At 40.5% G+C, this 14,219-nt stretch overlaps 1 protein-coding gene across 1 annotated transcript; it reads left to right on the plus strand.

The window, feature by feature from the left end:
• Positions 1–5,306: 5,306 nt before the first annotated feature.
• Positions 5,307–12,802, plus strand: LOC139726899 (pyridine nucleotide-disulfide oxidoreductase domain-containing protein 1-like). Its single transcript, XM_071637893.1, has 6 exons — positions 5,307–5,445; positions 6,447–6,709; positions 7,946–8,168; positions 9,827–10,084; positions 11,358–11,500; positions 12,089–12,802. Exons 2-6 carry the CDS (start codon positions 6,554–6,556, stop codon positions 12,800–12,802), a joined length of 1,494 nt encoding a protein of 497 aa, XP_071493994.1. The 5' UTR covers positions 5,307–5,445; positions 6,447–6,553.
• The last annotated feature ends 1,417 nt before the right edge of the window (positions 12,803–14,219 follow it).

Raw genomic sequence — 14,219 nt, forward strand, 5'->3', positions numbered from 1 at the left:
ATTGACATTCATCGCTTTTAATCAATTCATGCACCTGTTTCTGTCAAAGGCGTCACAATAACTTTTTGCTGTAAATATGCTTTCCTGCTTTGATCATATTGCCATATCCTTCATAATATAACATATTCAGTCTGGATGGAAATAATACTACGTTTTGAAAATCTAGAAACTACATGCGCAGAAGATAACTCTCTTAGATCAGGAAAAATGCAACAAAAAAGAGAGAAATTGCGTGTGCAGCGGTAGTGTATATTGGGAAATGATCGCTCAAGTAATCTCATTTGCACGTACTTTACAAGAGAAAGCAAATACTTTGGCAGGTGGATCGTGATTTGTAATCTAATTTTCCCATTTCTCGCACATTGGTTCAGAGTATACATGGACAGTAGCGATTGACAGATATGTCTTACCACTGAAGCAACGTTACTTGCTTGCCCACAAGTGTCCACTGCAGTAATTGATATTCTTTTTTACCCAAACTTTGTTGTGTTTTGAGATTTCCTCTTTTTTTTTACTACATATCTCGGCGTAGGACCCATAGTGCCACAGCCACGGAAGACATTCTGTACTCAGCAGTGGCATGAAGATTTTGATAGCACGCGAACGAAGCAAAACTACTAGGGCTATCACCTTTTCAAATTTTGCAAGTCGATAAACTACTCTAATTCTCGACACAGGGTATATCGTGTATATGGTCAATGTGATCTCCCTCAAATCAGGCCTTCATACAGACCAATTCACCCACATTCTGATCACAAGCACTTATAGTAAGTCACACCTACGCTTAGTGGCGTACCGTGGGTCAAGACATGGGGGGGGGGGGTCACCTCGTGGAAAAGTAATTTTGAGGTTGTGTATGCTTGTGCGTGCGTATGTGTGTGTGTGTGCGTGCGCTGTCAGTCTGCAAACTTAACGGGGACTACAATACATAACGGAATGTGATACATTCCACAGAGCAGTCATTGAGCAACATTGTAAGTTTTCCTTACATGGATTATGGAATGACAGTGTGAAACGACAAATTACTGGCAGCAACATCAGGAGAATTGCACAACAATTAAATGCGAGCAAGCGGAGCTAGCGAGCTTGAAAATTGTGACATTTTACAGTACGAAAACTGCCGTTTGTTGCTATGTTTTTTTCGCTTTGGAATTTAAGGGGGGGGGGCAACTACTGGCAGCAACATCAGGAGAATGGCCCAACGATTATATGCGAGCGAGCGGGGCGAGCAAGCTTGAACATTTTGACATTTTACAGTCCCAAAACTGCCGTTTGCAGCTATGTTTTTTCGCTTTGGAATTTAAGGGGGCAATTACTGGCAGCAACATCAGGAGAATGACATAGCGATTAGATGCGAGCGAGCGGAGCGAGCAAGCTTGAAAATTTTAACATTTTACAGTCCAAACACTGCCGTTTGTAGCGATATTTTTTCGCTTTAGAAATTATGGGGGGGGGGGTGCACCTGGCGCAACTGCTGGCAATTACTGGCAGCAACATCAGGAGAATGGCCTAACGATAAAATGCAAGCGAGCGGAGAGAGCGAGCTTGAAAATGTTGACATTTTATAGTCCAAAAACTGCCGTTTGTAGCTTATACTTTTACGCTTTGGAAATTAAAGGGGCTCAGCGGGCGCAACTGCTGGCAATTTACTGACAGTAACATCAGGAGAATGGCATAACGATTAAATGCGAGCGAGCGGATTTTGACATTTTACAGTCCCCAAACTGCTGTTTGTAGCTATATTTTTCGCTTTGGAAATTAAGAGGGGGGGGGGGGGCGCCCATAGTGCGTCCCCCCCCTTGATCCACCACTGGTAGTCAAGGGTGTCGGTTTATGTTCGTGATTGGGTTACGTATGACCAGCGAGGGGGCGTCGAAGTGAGCAAGCGGGGGAAAGATGTCCAAAATCTGCACTTTAGAGCATCCCCTAATTGTTTGTGTTTGTGTGTGTATATGTTTTATATACATGGAAAGGTTAGGAAATAACCCAGGTAAAGTTTTATTATTGGCAATGCAAGGCATTTTAAGATTGACTAGTATGTAAAGCAACACTGCTAAAATCAATGATCTAGCTTTGATAACGAAGCGTAAGGTACAAAGGTGTACATTCTATATCACATTGCGCAACGTTGCAGAGACTCTTTGTGCCGTTCGGATGTTCTGAGTACACTGCGCACATTCTGCTTATATTTAGAATGCCAACCAGGAATCACGCTGAATCACAATCTTTTGTCGGTTCCAGGCTTTTTGAACAATGTTCCACACTATATACCTCTTTAATCATGGTTAAAAGAAATCTTAGAAAAATATCTTATTTCTTGATCGCCCTTTCATGTCGATTTCAAAAGCAGTTTACTAACCATTGAATTACCATTTTGGTGAGGTCTTTTTGTTTTTTGTTTTTGTTTTTTGTTTTGGGGGTTTATTTACCAGCCGATGGGGGGGGGGGGGGGGGGGGGGGAGGGGACGTGCCCCCCCCCCCCCCAGAAGCTGTTGATCTGTGTCGTAGCATCGTTCACAAGGTGGACGCTTCTACTACGCACGTTTTTTTCAAAATAAATTATCCTCTAACTCACATTTGTTTTTTATTTGCCTCAATTAATATCTAAGAAAACAGACGAAATTTTGACGGGCAATTCTAATATTGATCTTCGGAATATACGAGAATATCCAATTCTATAACAATAAACTATGCAGTATATACATCGGCGAGAATCAGTTTACCAACGTTATCAATTGGTTATATTTTAACTAACATTTCTGATCATCTACAGTATATACCTATATGTATTGACGACACACAGAATTTCTATACTAATACCAACAAAACTTGAGACGAAGCGCAAATTTCATCTGCATTACAAAAAGAAATATTGTTCAACGACGAATTAATCACAGAAACATGAGACGCTTTATCATTATGCGCAGACACATAGTGTCTCTGAAGCGTTCTAAGATATTGTTCATCTCTTATTTTGGCATGCATATCCCCGATATTGAGCAGAAGCATAACACAAAAATAAATTTTTCATGGACGGCAAAGGAAAATTTGTGTTCAATTAAGAAAATAAATGCCTTAAACAAAACAGAATTTTTATTCAGATTCAATATTCATTGATTGTAATCTGACAGTAACATCGTTTTTCAACCTAGCTTTAAAAGAATATAACGTTTTACATGATTTAACATAATCTGGAGGTGTGTTCCAAAGGTTTGGTCCATTATGTCTTATAGATTTTTGTGCAATTAAGGTTGCAGGAGGTCGCAGGAGGTCGTAGAGGCCGCAAGAGGTCACAGAGGTCTCAGGCGGTCGTAAATTTGAATCCCGCCCGAATATGTAGGCCTTTGATTATTTCTTATCGTGGCTACTACTAAACGCTGATTAATTCGGTGCCTGTTTATACGTTGATGTAGAGCAATATCAATTGCAATTGAAACACTTTATTGAATTGACCCCTCCTCCCCCCCCCCGAAAAAAAGCAAGTCCTCCTGATAATTTATTTATCCTAGAAAACCAGAGATGTTCGCGTGCATTATCAATTCGCAAAATTTCGCGAGTCAAGGTTTCCGAAATGAAAATGCACGCGACAGTTTTTGCCTACTATACCATATGCATTGAATGCCAGCGGCGATTCGCGAACGTTTTGTGCCACGAAAAAAGACCGTCGGCTCCAAGTCACGACAATATCATGCCGCGAAAATATTTTGCTTTTCAACCGAGAAACTATCTTGTTTCACCATGGCTCAACTTCTGTAATAGCCTACTGTATGGAGTTACTGTAACAAATCCAAAATTGATGCGTTATTTCTCGTACAGAAAAGGACATTCCAATGTGTGTATATACATTCTGTCTATTTAGCTCATACCTCTCCTTTATCAAAACACCAATAGAACTATGAGAGTACGTGACCTCTGTACCTACCAGTCTGCTATGTTAAAGCACATCAACACAATTACTTCATATCTTCCACGATACATTCATCCCCAACTGCAATATCAACCTCCTATCCCGCACGTCATTGTAAAGATTTTTCGTTTTCAATAATCCGAAGCAACTCCTCTTCCATAGTTCTATCTCATATCACGGACCTTGCAGTTAATAGAAATCACTGCCGGAACGAATCAAATCGTGCGCGACACCTTTGTTTTTCTTTCAAATCTCCCATGACAACGCATATCAAACTCTAAAGATCAGGAAACATCTAATTATGTCATTCACGAAATGCTTTATGCATTTGATATTTCGGATCACTGTTCACGAATGTATTAAACATCAAACCATTCAGGAAAAATTCACGCGTATAGTTTAAGGCATATTGCACTCACTTTATCCCTTTAGACTTGACGATCTATTTTCATCAACGCAACGCAAAACTCCAGAATATCAAATAACATGGTTTTTTTCGTTTGCTCTGTACTTTCAATTTCCTATTATTTTTTTTTAAACTCTTTTCTTCAGACTGCCGTCTCTTCAAGTTATTAGCCTATTTATAACGACAGACTTCTGCATTCCAATCCCGCCAAAATCATTTTACCATGAACCAGTTAGATCACCGTTTATTCCTCTATCCTGAATTGTTAAAATCAACACAATTTTGCATTCTGTCATCAGACTACTGTATATTTAATTTTACTTATATGAATGTACTGATTGTGCACCTTATTGTTCTTCAAAAAAAAAAAAAAAGAATACTCATTTTCATTTGAAGTACGTTCAATGCAGACAAGAGAATAAAGTCCGAGTCTGAATTGGACTAAACCGAACTGATATGTTAACTTATAATTGCTTTCTCATTGGTTGTGCGAGATCGTAATAGCTACAGAAAAATATATGATGCACCACGTACGCATCGTCGAGTCATTACGTACGCATGGTTCCGTAATAACGTACGCATGGTTCCGTTATTCATAACGTACGCGTGGCTCTGTCATTACGTACGCATCGTTCATTCATTACATACGCTTGGTTCTTTCTGAGAGTGTGACATTTTTTCCGAATCCATGCGTATGTAATGGCAAGACCACGCGTACGTTATGACAGAAGCATGCGTATGTTAGGAATTTCATTGAAAAATAATAGCAAATGTCCCATGCGTATGTTATGACAGAACCATGCGTACGTTATGAAATAGGCATGCGTACGTTCTGACATGTATGCGTATGGTTTGGCACACGTTTTGGCGGCGATGGCCTTCCATACGTGCGCGCAGCTAGCCGTACCTTGTAAAATTGTGTATGCCATTATTGTACAGACGCGATTCGACATTGCGACAACACCGAGGCCAAGGGCTACAACGGTTGAATGCTGCAACTACCGGTAGCTAGCTGCAGACACCGTAAATTACCAAGCTTACACCCGCTGTCGCCCCGGCAGCTAAGGCAGCCGACCCGGCAGCCCAGGAGTACTACTGAGCGCAGCAGGCCAGCTTGAACTTGACTTGCTAGGTGTGGTAAAACAGTTATTTTTGTGTGTGTGTTGATCTGACATACCGGGTATTCTCTCTTGTCTTAATATCTTTAACAACAGTAAACGAAAGTCCTTAGACTTAGTTCCAAGAGTGACAGTCGAGAGTGACTGTTCGAAATTTGTGTAAAACTTTAATTTAACAGTTCTGGTTGAGGTGAGGATTTAGCTTTTAACGTTTTGCGAGATGTTCAGAAACCACCCTATGAGATGTCAAAGAGCATGCAATTCTAAGGGGTATAAAAAGTTTATCTGATGAAAATCGATTTTGAAATGGCTGAGTGAGATAGACCCTATCCAAAAACAAAGTGAAACAAAGAGATCCTAATCAGTATACAGTAATAAAAGGCATTATGGCCTGTTGCCTTTTATTATTATCACTTTTTTGGATATCTCAGCCATTTGAAAACCAATTTTCATCAAATGAACGTTGAATCCTCTTTCATATTTCATAAGAGGTTTCTCATTATCTCACTTAGGAATGTTGAAAACATGAATCCCCACCTCAACCAGTACTGTACAGTCCCTTTATAACATTTAGTTTGATTGTTAACTAATTTAACCACAGGTCTACTAAAATTTAATGTAAATGTTAAAATTATTACTGTTAGGTTTGCAAGACTTGAGTGTGGGTGGGTTCTAGCCTGTTAAACTAGTAGTGTAGATCCTAAGGGGTAGATAACTTATATATCAGTGCATGCCTGGATTGAAACGTGAAACCGCTTAAAATCTTCGAGTTCCTCATTAGGACATTGCCTTTGATGCTATCATTATTTAGTACTGGGCTTTAAAATTAAAGACACAATAATGATGATCTACCTCTTACCATACTCTAGATTCTATACAATCTGAAAAACAGATTATACCAACCAAGAGTTTTACATGTTGTGTACCTTGTCCTTATTTCTTCTTGTTTGAATTCATGAAAGTGAAACCATATCTATATTTAAAGTCTTGATGTGATTCTTGTTCTTCCATCCAGGCCTATCTTCATTGAGTTATTGCCAAAGAAATCAAACTTAAACCTTTCAAACAATCGTGAGAGGGAGATAGAGCCAAAACAGGTCGCTGCGCGAAGAAGAGGGAAGGATGGCGTCAGTTGACTCCGAGCACGACATCGTCATCATCGGTGGCGGTATCGCCGGGGTTTCTTGCGTGGAGCAGCTGGCATACTCGTGTCCCGAAAGAAAAGTCAAACTCTTCACTGCTTCTCCTGTCGTGAAAGCTGTCACAAACTACAAGAAGGTACAAGGGATGAACTTTAACTTTAATCAGCCAATCAAACATACAAAATAATGATATGATGCAGTGAAACAGTAAAAAGGAAAATCTTAAAAATGTAATATAATTTATCATCAAAGGGCAGGATGAAACTTATGTGCAAAAGTTTTAACTTATTTACAAAAGTATGAATTAAACACATACACATCTATGCATGGAGGCCTACAAACACACACATCATACAACATGGCTTGCTGAGTTTCAGGTACTTGTAACTTGGAGTTGATAACAAAAGGTATATTTTCTTTTCCCCAAAAATGTAGAACCTAGGCAGTATAGTGGTTGACTGGCATCACAGCACATACTAGCACTTAAGTTAAACCTGAAGTCAAATATGAAAAAGTCTGTCATAATGGGTTGTTAACCATTGAGTATCAAGTGTTTGTCCGTGTTCTGATCAAGATTTAACAGACTTGGTTTTGAACATCCATCCAGCAGACTTGCCTTTCATAAATTCATGACCAATCTCATTAGAAACAGTTTTTTGGTTTCATCTGTTGAACACTCACTGTCATGGATTTCTTTTTTGAAATGTGCACCTTCCTCTCACTTTGGAATGAGCCATTTTTTGCCACATATTTGCACTCCAGGTCTAGGGCTTGCTGCTTATTCAGCTCCGCATCCCCCCTTCACTCCTGCTGTTGCTATTATTTTCTTTTCCCATATTCTTTATCCTTCTGTTGTTCCTTATCTTGTTTGAAGCTGCCTCCCTATTCATCTTTATCCTTCACAGGTCGCCCCCTATGATCCTTTGGATCATCACTGGCCTACCCCTACCTTTTGTCTGTTCACCCTATTGCTTTACCCCCCCCCCCCCCCCCCCCCCTTACCTGTTTGTTTCCCTCCTTTGGCTTCTATTAAACCCACCCATTTTTTTCCTTTTTTTCATTGTTCTGTGTCCCTAGCCCTCCTTAGACTGTGCTTATTTTGTGAAGTCCATGTGATTGCTTTCCCAACATGTTTGTCATTTTGCCTCTGACAAAGATTCTACCTTCTATGTACTACATGTACATAGGAAGGTCAGGCCCCTTTTGACCCCATTTTACTCCATTTGGTGGTCGCTATTGAATAAGCAGTTTTCAACAGCTTTTTTTTTACCACCTTGAAATGTGCTTTTCTCAACCAACAACTCAAAAAAAAAAAAAAAAAATCCATTTTTTGTGCGTGTTATATTGTCCCATTAATGATCTTGCTGAGCAGATGTCACGTGCCTTGGAGGAGTTTGACGTGGAGGAGAAGTCATCGCAGTGGCTGGAGCAAACTCACCCCAACGTGGAGGTCATTCATGCCGAGGTGACCGATCTGCATCCCGACCAGCACCTGGTCAAGACGAAAGATGGCCGCAGCTTCCCCTATGCCAAGGTCTGCTTGTGCACCGGTGGCCGGCCCAAAAAGATTGCAGAAGACAACCCATACATTTTGGGTAAGAGCTTGATGTGTGATCACAAATACTAGTACCAGGGTATGTGCTATTTGCACAATAATGATAGATTCTGAACATTGATCTAATCATAATCAGGCAAATAAGCTTGGACATTGAAATAGAATACAGTGGACTCCCGTTATAAGGAAGTCCTCGGGACCAGCAGTTTTGTTTCGCTGTATCGAAATTTCATTGTAACGGAACAAATAAACACTTAAAATACATGGAGTGGATAATGTTGCGGCCTGAATTTTTACTTCGTTGTAACAGGAATTTCGTTATAACCGTGTTCGTTAAAACGAGAGTGCACTGTATGTATGATACCCATGGTGAAACAATGAAAATATTGGTAAACTTATAGTAATGTCAGTTCGGTTCTTTAGATAGAAGCACATATTACTGCGGCAGTATTTCTTTGCACTTGAAGAGACTCCATGTGTATACTGTAGATTTGCTGTGAAATTCTTCCAGGATAAAAGTGTGGAGAGGCAATTCTTGTAGGTTGATGTCTATCTACTGTAGAATACAGTTTACTTCATAGGATGCTCTTAAACAGGACGGAATTGCCTAAAACTGTATCTTATGTCTAATACTGCTTTGCTGAATCAAACATAAGACAACCCTGCAAGTATTGCTGTACTGATTAACCTTGTAGCATTTTTGGTCTGCTATTGCCAGGGCTGCACACTAACCCATTTTTCTAATGGTCCGATCTGTCTGTTGGACCAGTAGGTACCCAATTTTTCCATATTTTAGTTGTCTATTCCTGAAAAAGTTACGGGTCCGACAGTGATTTTTAGTGGTTCGGGACCGTCGCACCAGTGCCAGTGTGCAGCATTGGCTATTCATTTGTTTTCATTCTTGAAGAGTCACTGATTCATTTTCATTTTCAGATTGATTATTTCATGTGCACTCTTGTACATCGGGATATGATATCCTCTACATTCATCCCTTCATGTCTTGCTATGTATTCACATATACCGGTGCTCACTGGTATATATTATATTCAGGATAAGTCCTATCATCCAATGTAAAACATTACTTGTCTTCTATCAAATTTCAGGAGAAAGTATATTCTTAGGTGTATTGTAAATATAGATAATGATATATAATTATATATCAATTTATATAGCGCAAAACCTATAGACATATATTCGTCTGCACTGCAAAATCTTCTGATGTTCTTGATTATGATAGACAGTTAAATGAAAAGATGTGTTTTGAGTCATTGAATAGTTTAAAGGGATTGGACATAGTTTTGGTTGAGACCTAACTTCGGGTTTCTGATTTTTTTGGTGAGATAATAAGAAACCTCTTATGAAATGCGAAAGAATATGTAATTCCAAGAGGAATTCAACGTTTATTTGATGAAAATTGATTTTGAAATGGCCGAGATATCCAAAACAGAACGATCCTAATAAAAGGTCAGACCCACCTGTTATTACGATAGCTTTATTTTCCTTTGTTTTTGGATGTCTCAGCCATCACAAAACCAATTTTCATTGAATAAACTTTGAATTCCTCTTCAAATGGTATGCTTTGTACTATTTCATAAGTGGTTTCTTGATATCTCACAAAGCATTAAAAACCAAATTCTCATCTCCACCAATACTATACCATCCCTTTAATGTACTTGTCCCCATTTTCCCTTTTCACAGGAATCAGGGACACAGAAAGTGTGCAGACCTTCCAAGAGCACTTAGAGGGAGCAAAGAGGATAGTAGTGGTCGGTAACGGGGGGATAGCCACTGAGCTGGTGTACGAAGTGGAAGGTTGCGAGGTCATTTGGGCCATCAAGGATGCCTCCATTTCCAGCACGTTTGTCGATGCTGGCACGGCGGAGTTCTTCTTACCCCACGTGGCGGCTGATAAGGAGCAGTCGGACACCGGTCCATCAAAGCGACTCAAATACACATGTAAGCAGTTTCTTTCATTTGTTTCATGAGGGATAGGTTAGCTTATATTCCATGTACCAAAAGGCAAGGATGCAAATTCTGGAGTCAGAAAGCAGGCCTGAGCATGCAATGGACTTTGCCGTTTTAAAAAAGAAGAAGAAGAAGAAGAAGAAAAAAAACACTTTTACACACACACACACACACACACACACACAACAAATCTGTGACAAAACAGTCGATGAGAAAAAATGCCATGAGGAATTTCAGTTATCGTAGTAGGTGCCTCAGTGAACAGGGTTCAAAGGAAAAAGGATAACTGATCCGCCCTAATTTCAATTTGTGTTTGGGACACAGTGGACATCCAAAAATTATTTAAGTCTTGGATGTTACATGATAAGCTTGTACGAAGGTCACATAATAGGGGTAACAGGTCCAGGGGGCAGATCCAGGAATTCCGTAAAGGGGAGGCGCCTTTACAAAATTAAATGGGGGCGCATGCCCCCCCCCCCCCATTTTTTCTTTTTATTTCTTTTGTTTTAACAAAAAATAAAGAGGGGGCCCGCGCCCGGTGCGCCCCCCTCTGGATCCGCTACTGAGGTCAACTATTACATCAGTTTGTACATGTAGGCATCTTTGACATTTTGAATTTGAAATGTGACTGTGTGTGTAGGGGCATGAAGATAATAAAAGAAACAGCTAGATTTAAAAAAAAAAACAGTAAGTGTGTGTCACTGTGTGAGGTCTTTGGTTTTCCTGCCATGCATCTAGGATTTTTGCCTACAGATACACTTTGAGGAGTCCTGATATCTTACAGATATGTTTCTTTACAATTGAGGGGGTCGGTGCAATATAGTGCTAACCCACACAATAGTCATTTTGAGATAATCGCTGTTGAATGTTTGGAAAGTCCATACATTGTACATTAACAAAACATGAATGCATGCATTTTTTACCATCTTACTGCTTGAATTCAAATATGATATTTTCACAGAGGTTAGAGTGATGGATAAGGATTATGAAAATGCATGTCACTCAATTTTTACAAAAGTGTGGGTTAGCACTATATTGCACTGACCCCTTCAATTTTATAATCAAGTGTTCATGACAGTGTGTGTCTGTGTGTGTGTGCATGTGTGATTCATTGTTGCAACTAAATCTACAGGATGACATCTTTCAGGAATGTGGACCAATTAGCCTCCACGGGGGATGGGGGCAATTTGTATTGGATCCATGGATGCTATTAGGGGACCCAGTCTAATTTCTGTAAGTCTATATTATTCTCTCTCCCACTCAGTAACAAAGTCTACAGAGTCGGACGACAAGCAGAGAGAAAGATCCAGCCTGGGCAGCGCCCTCGGCCCTGACTGGAGTGCAGGGCTGGACATGAAAGGTCAAGGGTCACAGTCCCATATGGTACACATTGAATACCAATGTGAGGTGAGTTGTTAAGTTATTGAAGTAAGTAGATAGATGTGAACATCCAAAGCATTGAGACAGGGAAACTTCTTAAAGAAGAAAAAAGTGAATGGATAGATGTGTATGCCAATTGTGTCAACATACAAAACTGTAAGTTGAAGGTGAAAACCAAAAGAACAATGGAGAGTATACACAAGACAGTGTACAATGCAAATACACAATACACACATGTACTACATATCATGACATTATATATTCAAAGTGTGGAGGAAGAAGTAAAGGCAATTGCCCTGTTGAGGCTTCTGCTGCTTATCAAATACAACAGTTGTATTTTGAACAGTGAGACCAAGAATGAAACAAAACAAACATGCAAACAAAACACACTGGCAAATAAATTTGAAATGATTGAAAGTTTAAGTAAAATTTTGATTTCTAATTTCCCAGTTATATGGCTGCAAGATTTTGACTTTTGTTGTTATGTTTCGAAAATGCCATTCACAGATCACGTTTTGTAGAATTTTTGAGTGTTTGGAAAAGATGCCAACAAAGTGAAAAGAATGAGTTGGACTCTATTCTTCTTATTGGTGTTTCTTTTTGCACCTTCTTTAGGTTGATAGGATTCTATCTCCAGAGGATTTTCAAAAGCTGAGTGTGGAAGAGACTGTTCCAACATTTGGAGACAAAGCATCAGAATGTGCACCCTCATGGCGCATCTGCATCAAGCTTACAAATGGCAAAATCTACGGTTGTGACTTCATCGTCAGCGCAACAGGTGTGCTACCAAACACCACCATTCTTGGCAGCATCGGTGGTCTGAAACTTTCGGAGGATGGAGGGGTCGCCGTTGACGACCACCTGAGGACTAGCATCGGGGATGTGTATGCCGCGGGCGACGTGTGCACGGCAACATGGGAGCCTGCTCCGAACTGGACGCAGATGCGTTTGTGGTCGCAGGCGCGCCAGATGGGCGCCTACGCCGCCAAGTGCATGGTGGCGGACGAGTGCAGCGAGACCATCCCACAGGACTTCTGCTTCGAGCTCTTCGCCCATGTCACCCGCTTCTTCGGCTTCAAGGTGGTGCTGCTGGGAAAGTTCAATGGCCAGGGCCTGGGGACGGACTATGAGGTGATGCTGCGCATGACGAAGGGCATGGAGTACGTGAAGGTCGTCATGCACAATGGGTTGATGAAGGGTGCCATCCTCATCGGAGACACGGACCTGGAGGAGACCTTTGAGAATCTGATCTTGAACGAAACTGACCTCAGCCCCTTTGGGGTTGACCTCTTGGACCCAAACATAGACATCGAGGACTATTTCGACTAAAACTGTCCCGCAATCTGTAGTAGAGTGATTGTATGCATTGCTCGTGAACCAGCCATTGGCTAGTTAGAGATGGTCAAACATAGGAAGGGCCATTCAAGTTCCAGTATGTTTGATGAAGTTAATGTACAGTGGAAACTCGATATAACGAGATGGTCGGGACCGAGTCGTTTTCCTCGTTATAGCCGATATCTCGTTATATCAGTAGGCATAAAAGAAAGCATAACATAAAGACATTTATTTGCACATGTGGGACTACCCATGATCTGTTAATCAATACTGACAAATTGATAATGTGTGTGAGGGAATTACTCACCTTTATGGGTAAGAAGATGTTTTTCGCCAATGAAATCCAATATCAAGAACGTGTTTCTTAATAATTGCAGATGTTTGAATGTGTAAATTGATATAGCTTGCGATTGTGTCAAGATCGTCTGTGGATTGGTATGGTTATGGTATGGGTGTGTGTTGTGTGTGGAGAGCTTGAATACTAGTATGGTCTGCACAATGATGTGTGTGTATGCGGCACATTCTGTATGTACATTATGACTGCGTGTGTGTGAAGATGGGGAATTCCCTACGTAGAAAGCCAATCACAGCATCAGATTGCCTCACACCCTGCTAAACGTCATGATGCTGTTATCACTGCCGTCCCACCACATTTTCTGCATGTATCAGTGCACACACACACACATACAAGTACAACATGCCGTGCTAGCGCTGGAGTGTACTGAAGAAAATATGTGTGTACAAGACAGTTTTTGGCGCATCGCGAGCTTCACAAAATCGGAACATGATAGCACAGGCGAAGTAAAGCTTTACCCGAAGACATTTTGCTTTACCTCGCTATAACAGGTTTGATTGGCTATGTTTTTCTTTGTTTGGAAATCACAAAATTTATCTCGTTATAGCAGTTATTTCGTTATAGCCGATCTCGCTATAAGAGTAGCATTTTACATAGACTTGTGTGGAAGGAAATTTGGGACCGGGAAAATTTCCTCGTAATAACCGATATCTCGTTATAGCAGTGTTCGTTATACCGAGTTTCCCCTGTAATGGTATACCATGATCCAATGACATGGCACTATCCAACATAGATAGGTTCATCAGGATAGAATAACAATTGATTGCTGACGTCAAGAGGTTAATTTCTATGGTTGATGTTAGGTTCCCTGGCTGGAAATGAATAGGGTTCCCACAACCCATGATTGGTCAGTCCATATCAATGTGATACATGATCACCAAATCTGAGAAAAGGTTTTGCTCTCACCTTCTATAAAATATCTCTCAGATTAATACCTTTTTTTTCTGCCTTTTATATACAACGTGTAGACTTTTGACAAGGCCCTCTCGCTGTATGATGGCTACAATGGGCGAGTGAAGCGAGTCCAGCCGAGCGCGATAGCACGAGGGCCTTTTG

Source organism: Diadema antillarum, unplaced genomic scaffold, assembly GCF_040938485.1.
Source record: "Diadema antillarum isolate AM-2024a unplaced genomic scaffold, OU_Dant_1.0 seq00000103_RagTag, whole genome shotgun sequence".
Classification (NCBI taxonomy): Eukaryota; Metazoa; Echinodermata; class Echinoidea; order Diadematoida; family Diadematidae; genus Diadema; species Diadema antillarum.

Excerpts from the sequence above, each read along its gene's own strand:
- LOC139726899 (XM_071637893.1), top strand. The coding sequence starts at position 6,554 with ATGGCGTCAGTTGACTCCGAGCACGACATCGTCATCATCGGTGGCGGT. Across the intron at positions 6,710-7,945 it reads CTGTCACAAACTACAAGAAG|ATGTCACGTGCCTTGGAGGA; the intron begins GTACAAGGGATG and ends CTTGCTGAGCAG. Across the intron at positions 11,501-12,088 it reads ACATTGAATACCAATGTGAG|GTTGATAGGATTCTATCTCC; the intron begins GTGAGTTGTTAA and ends CACCTTCTTTAG.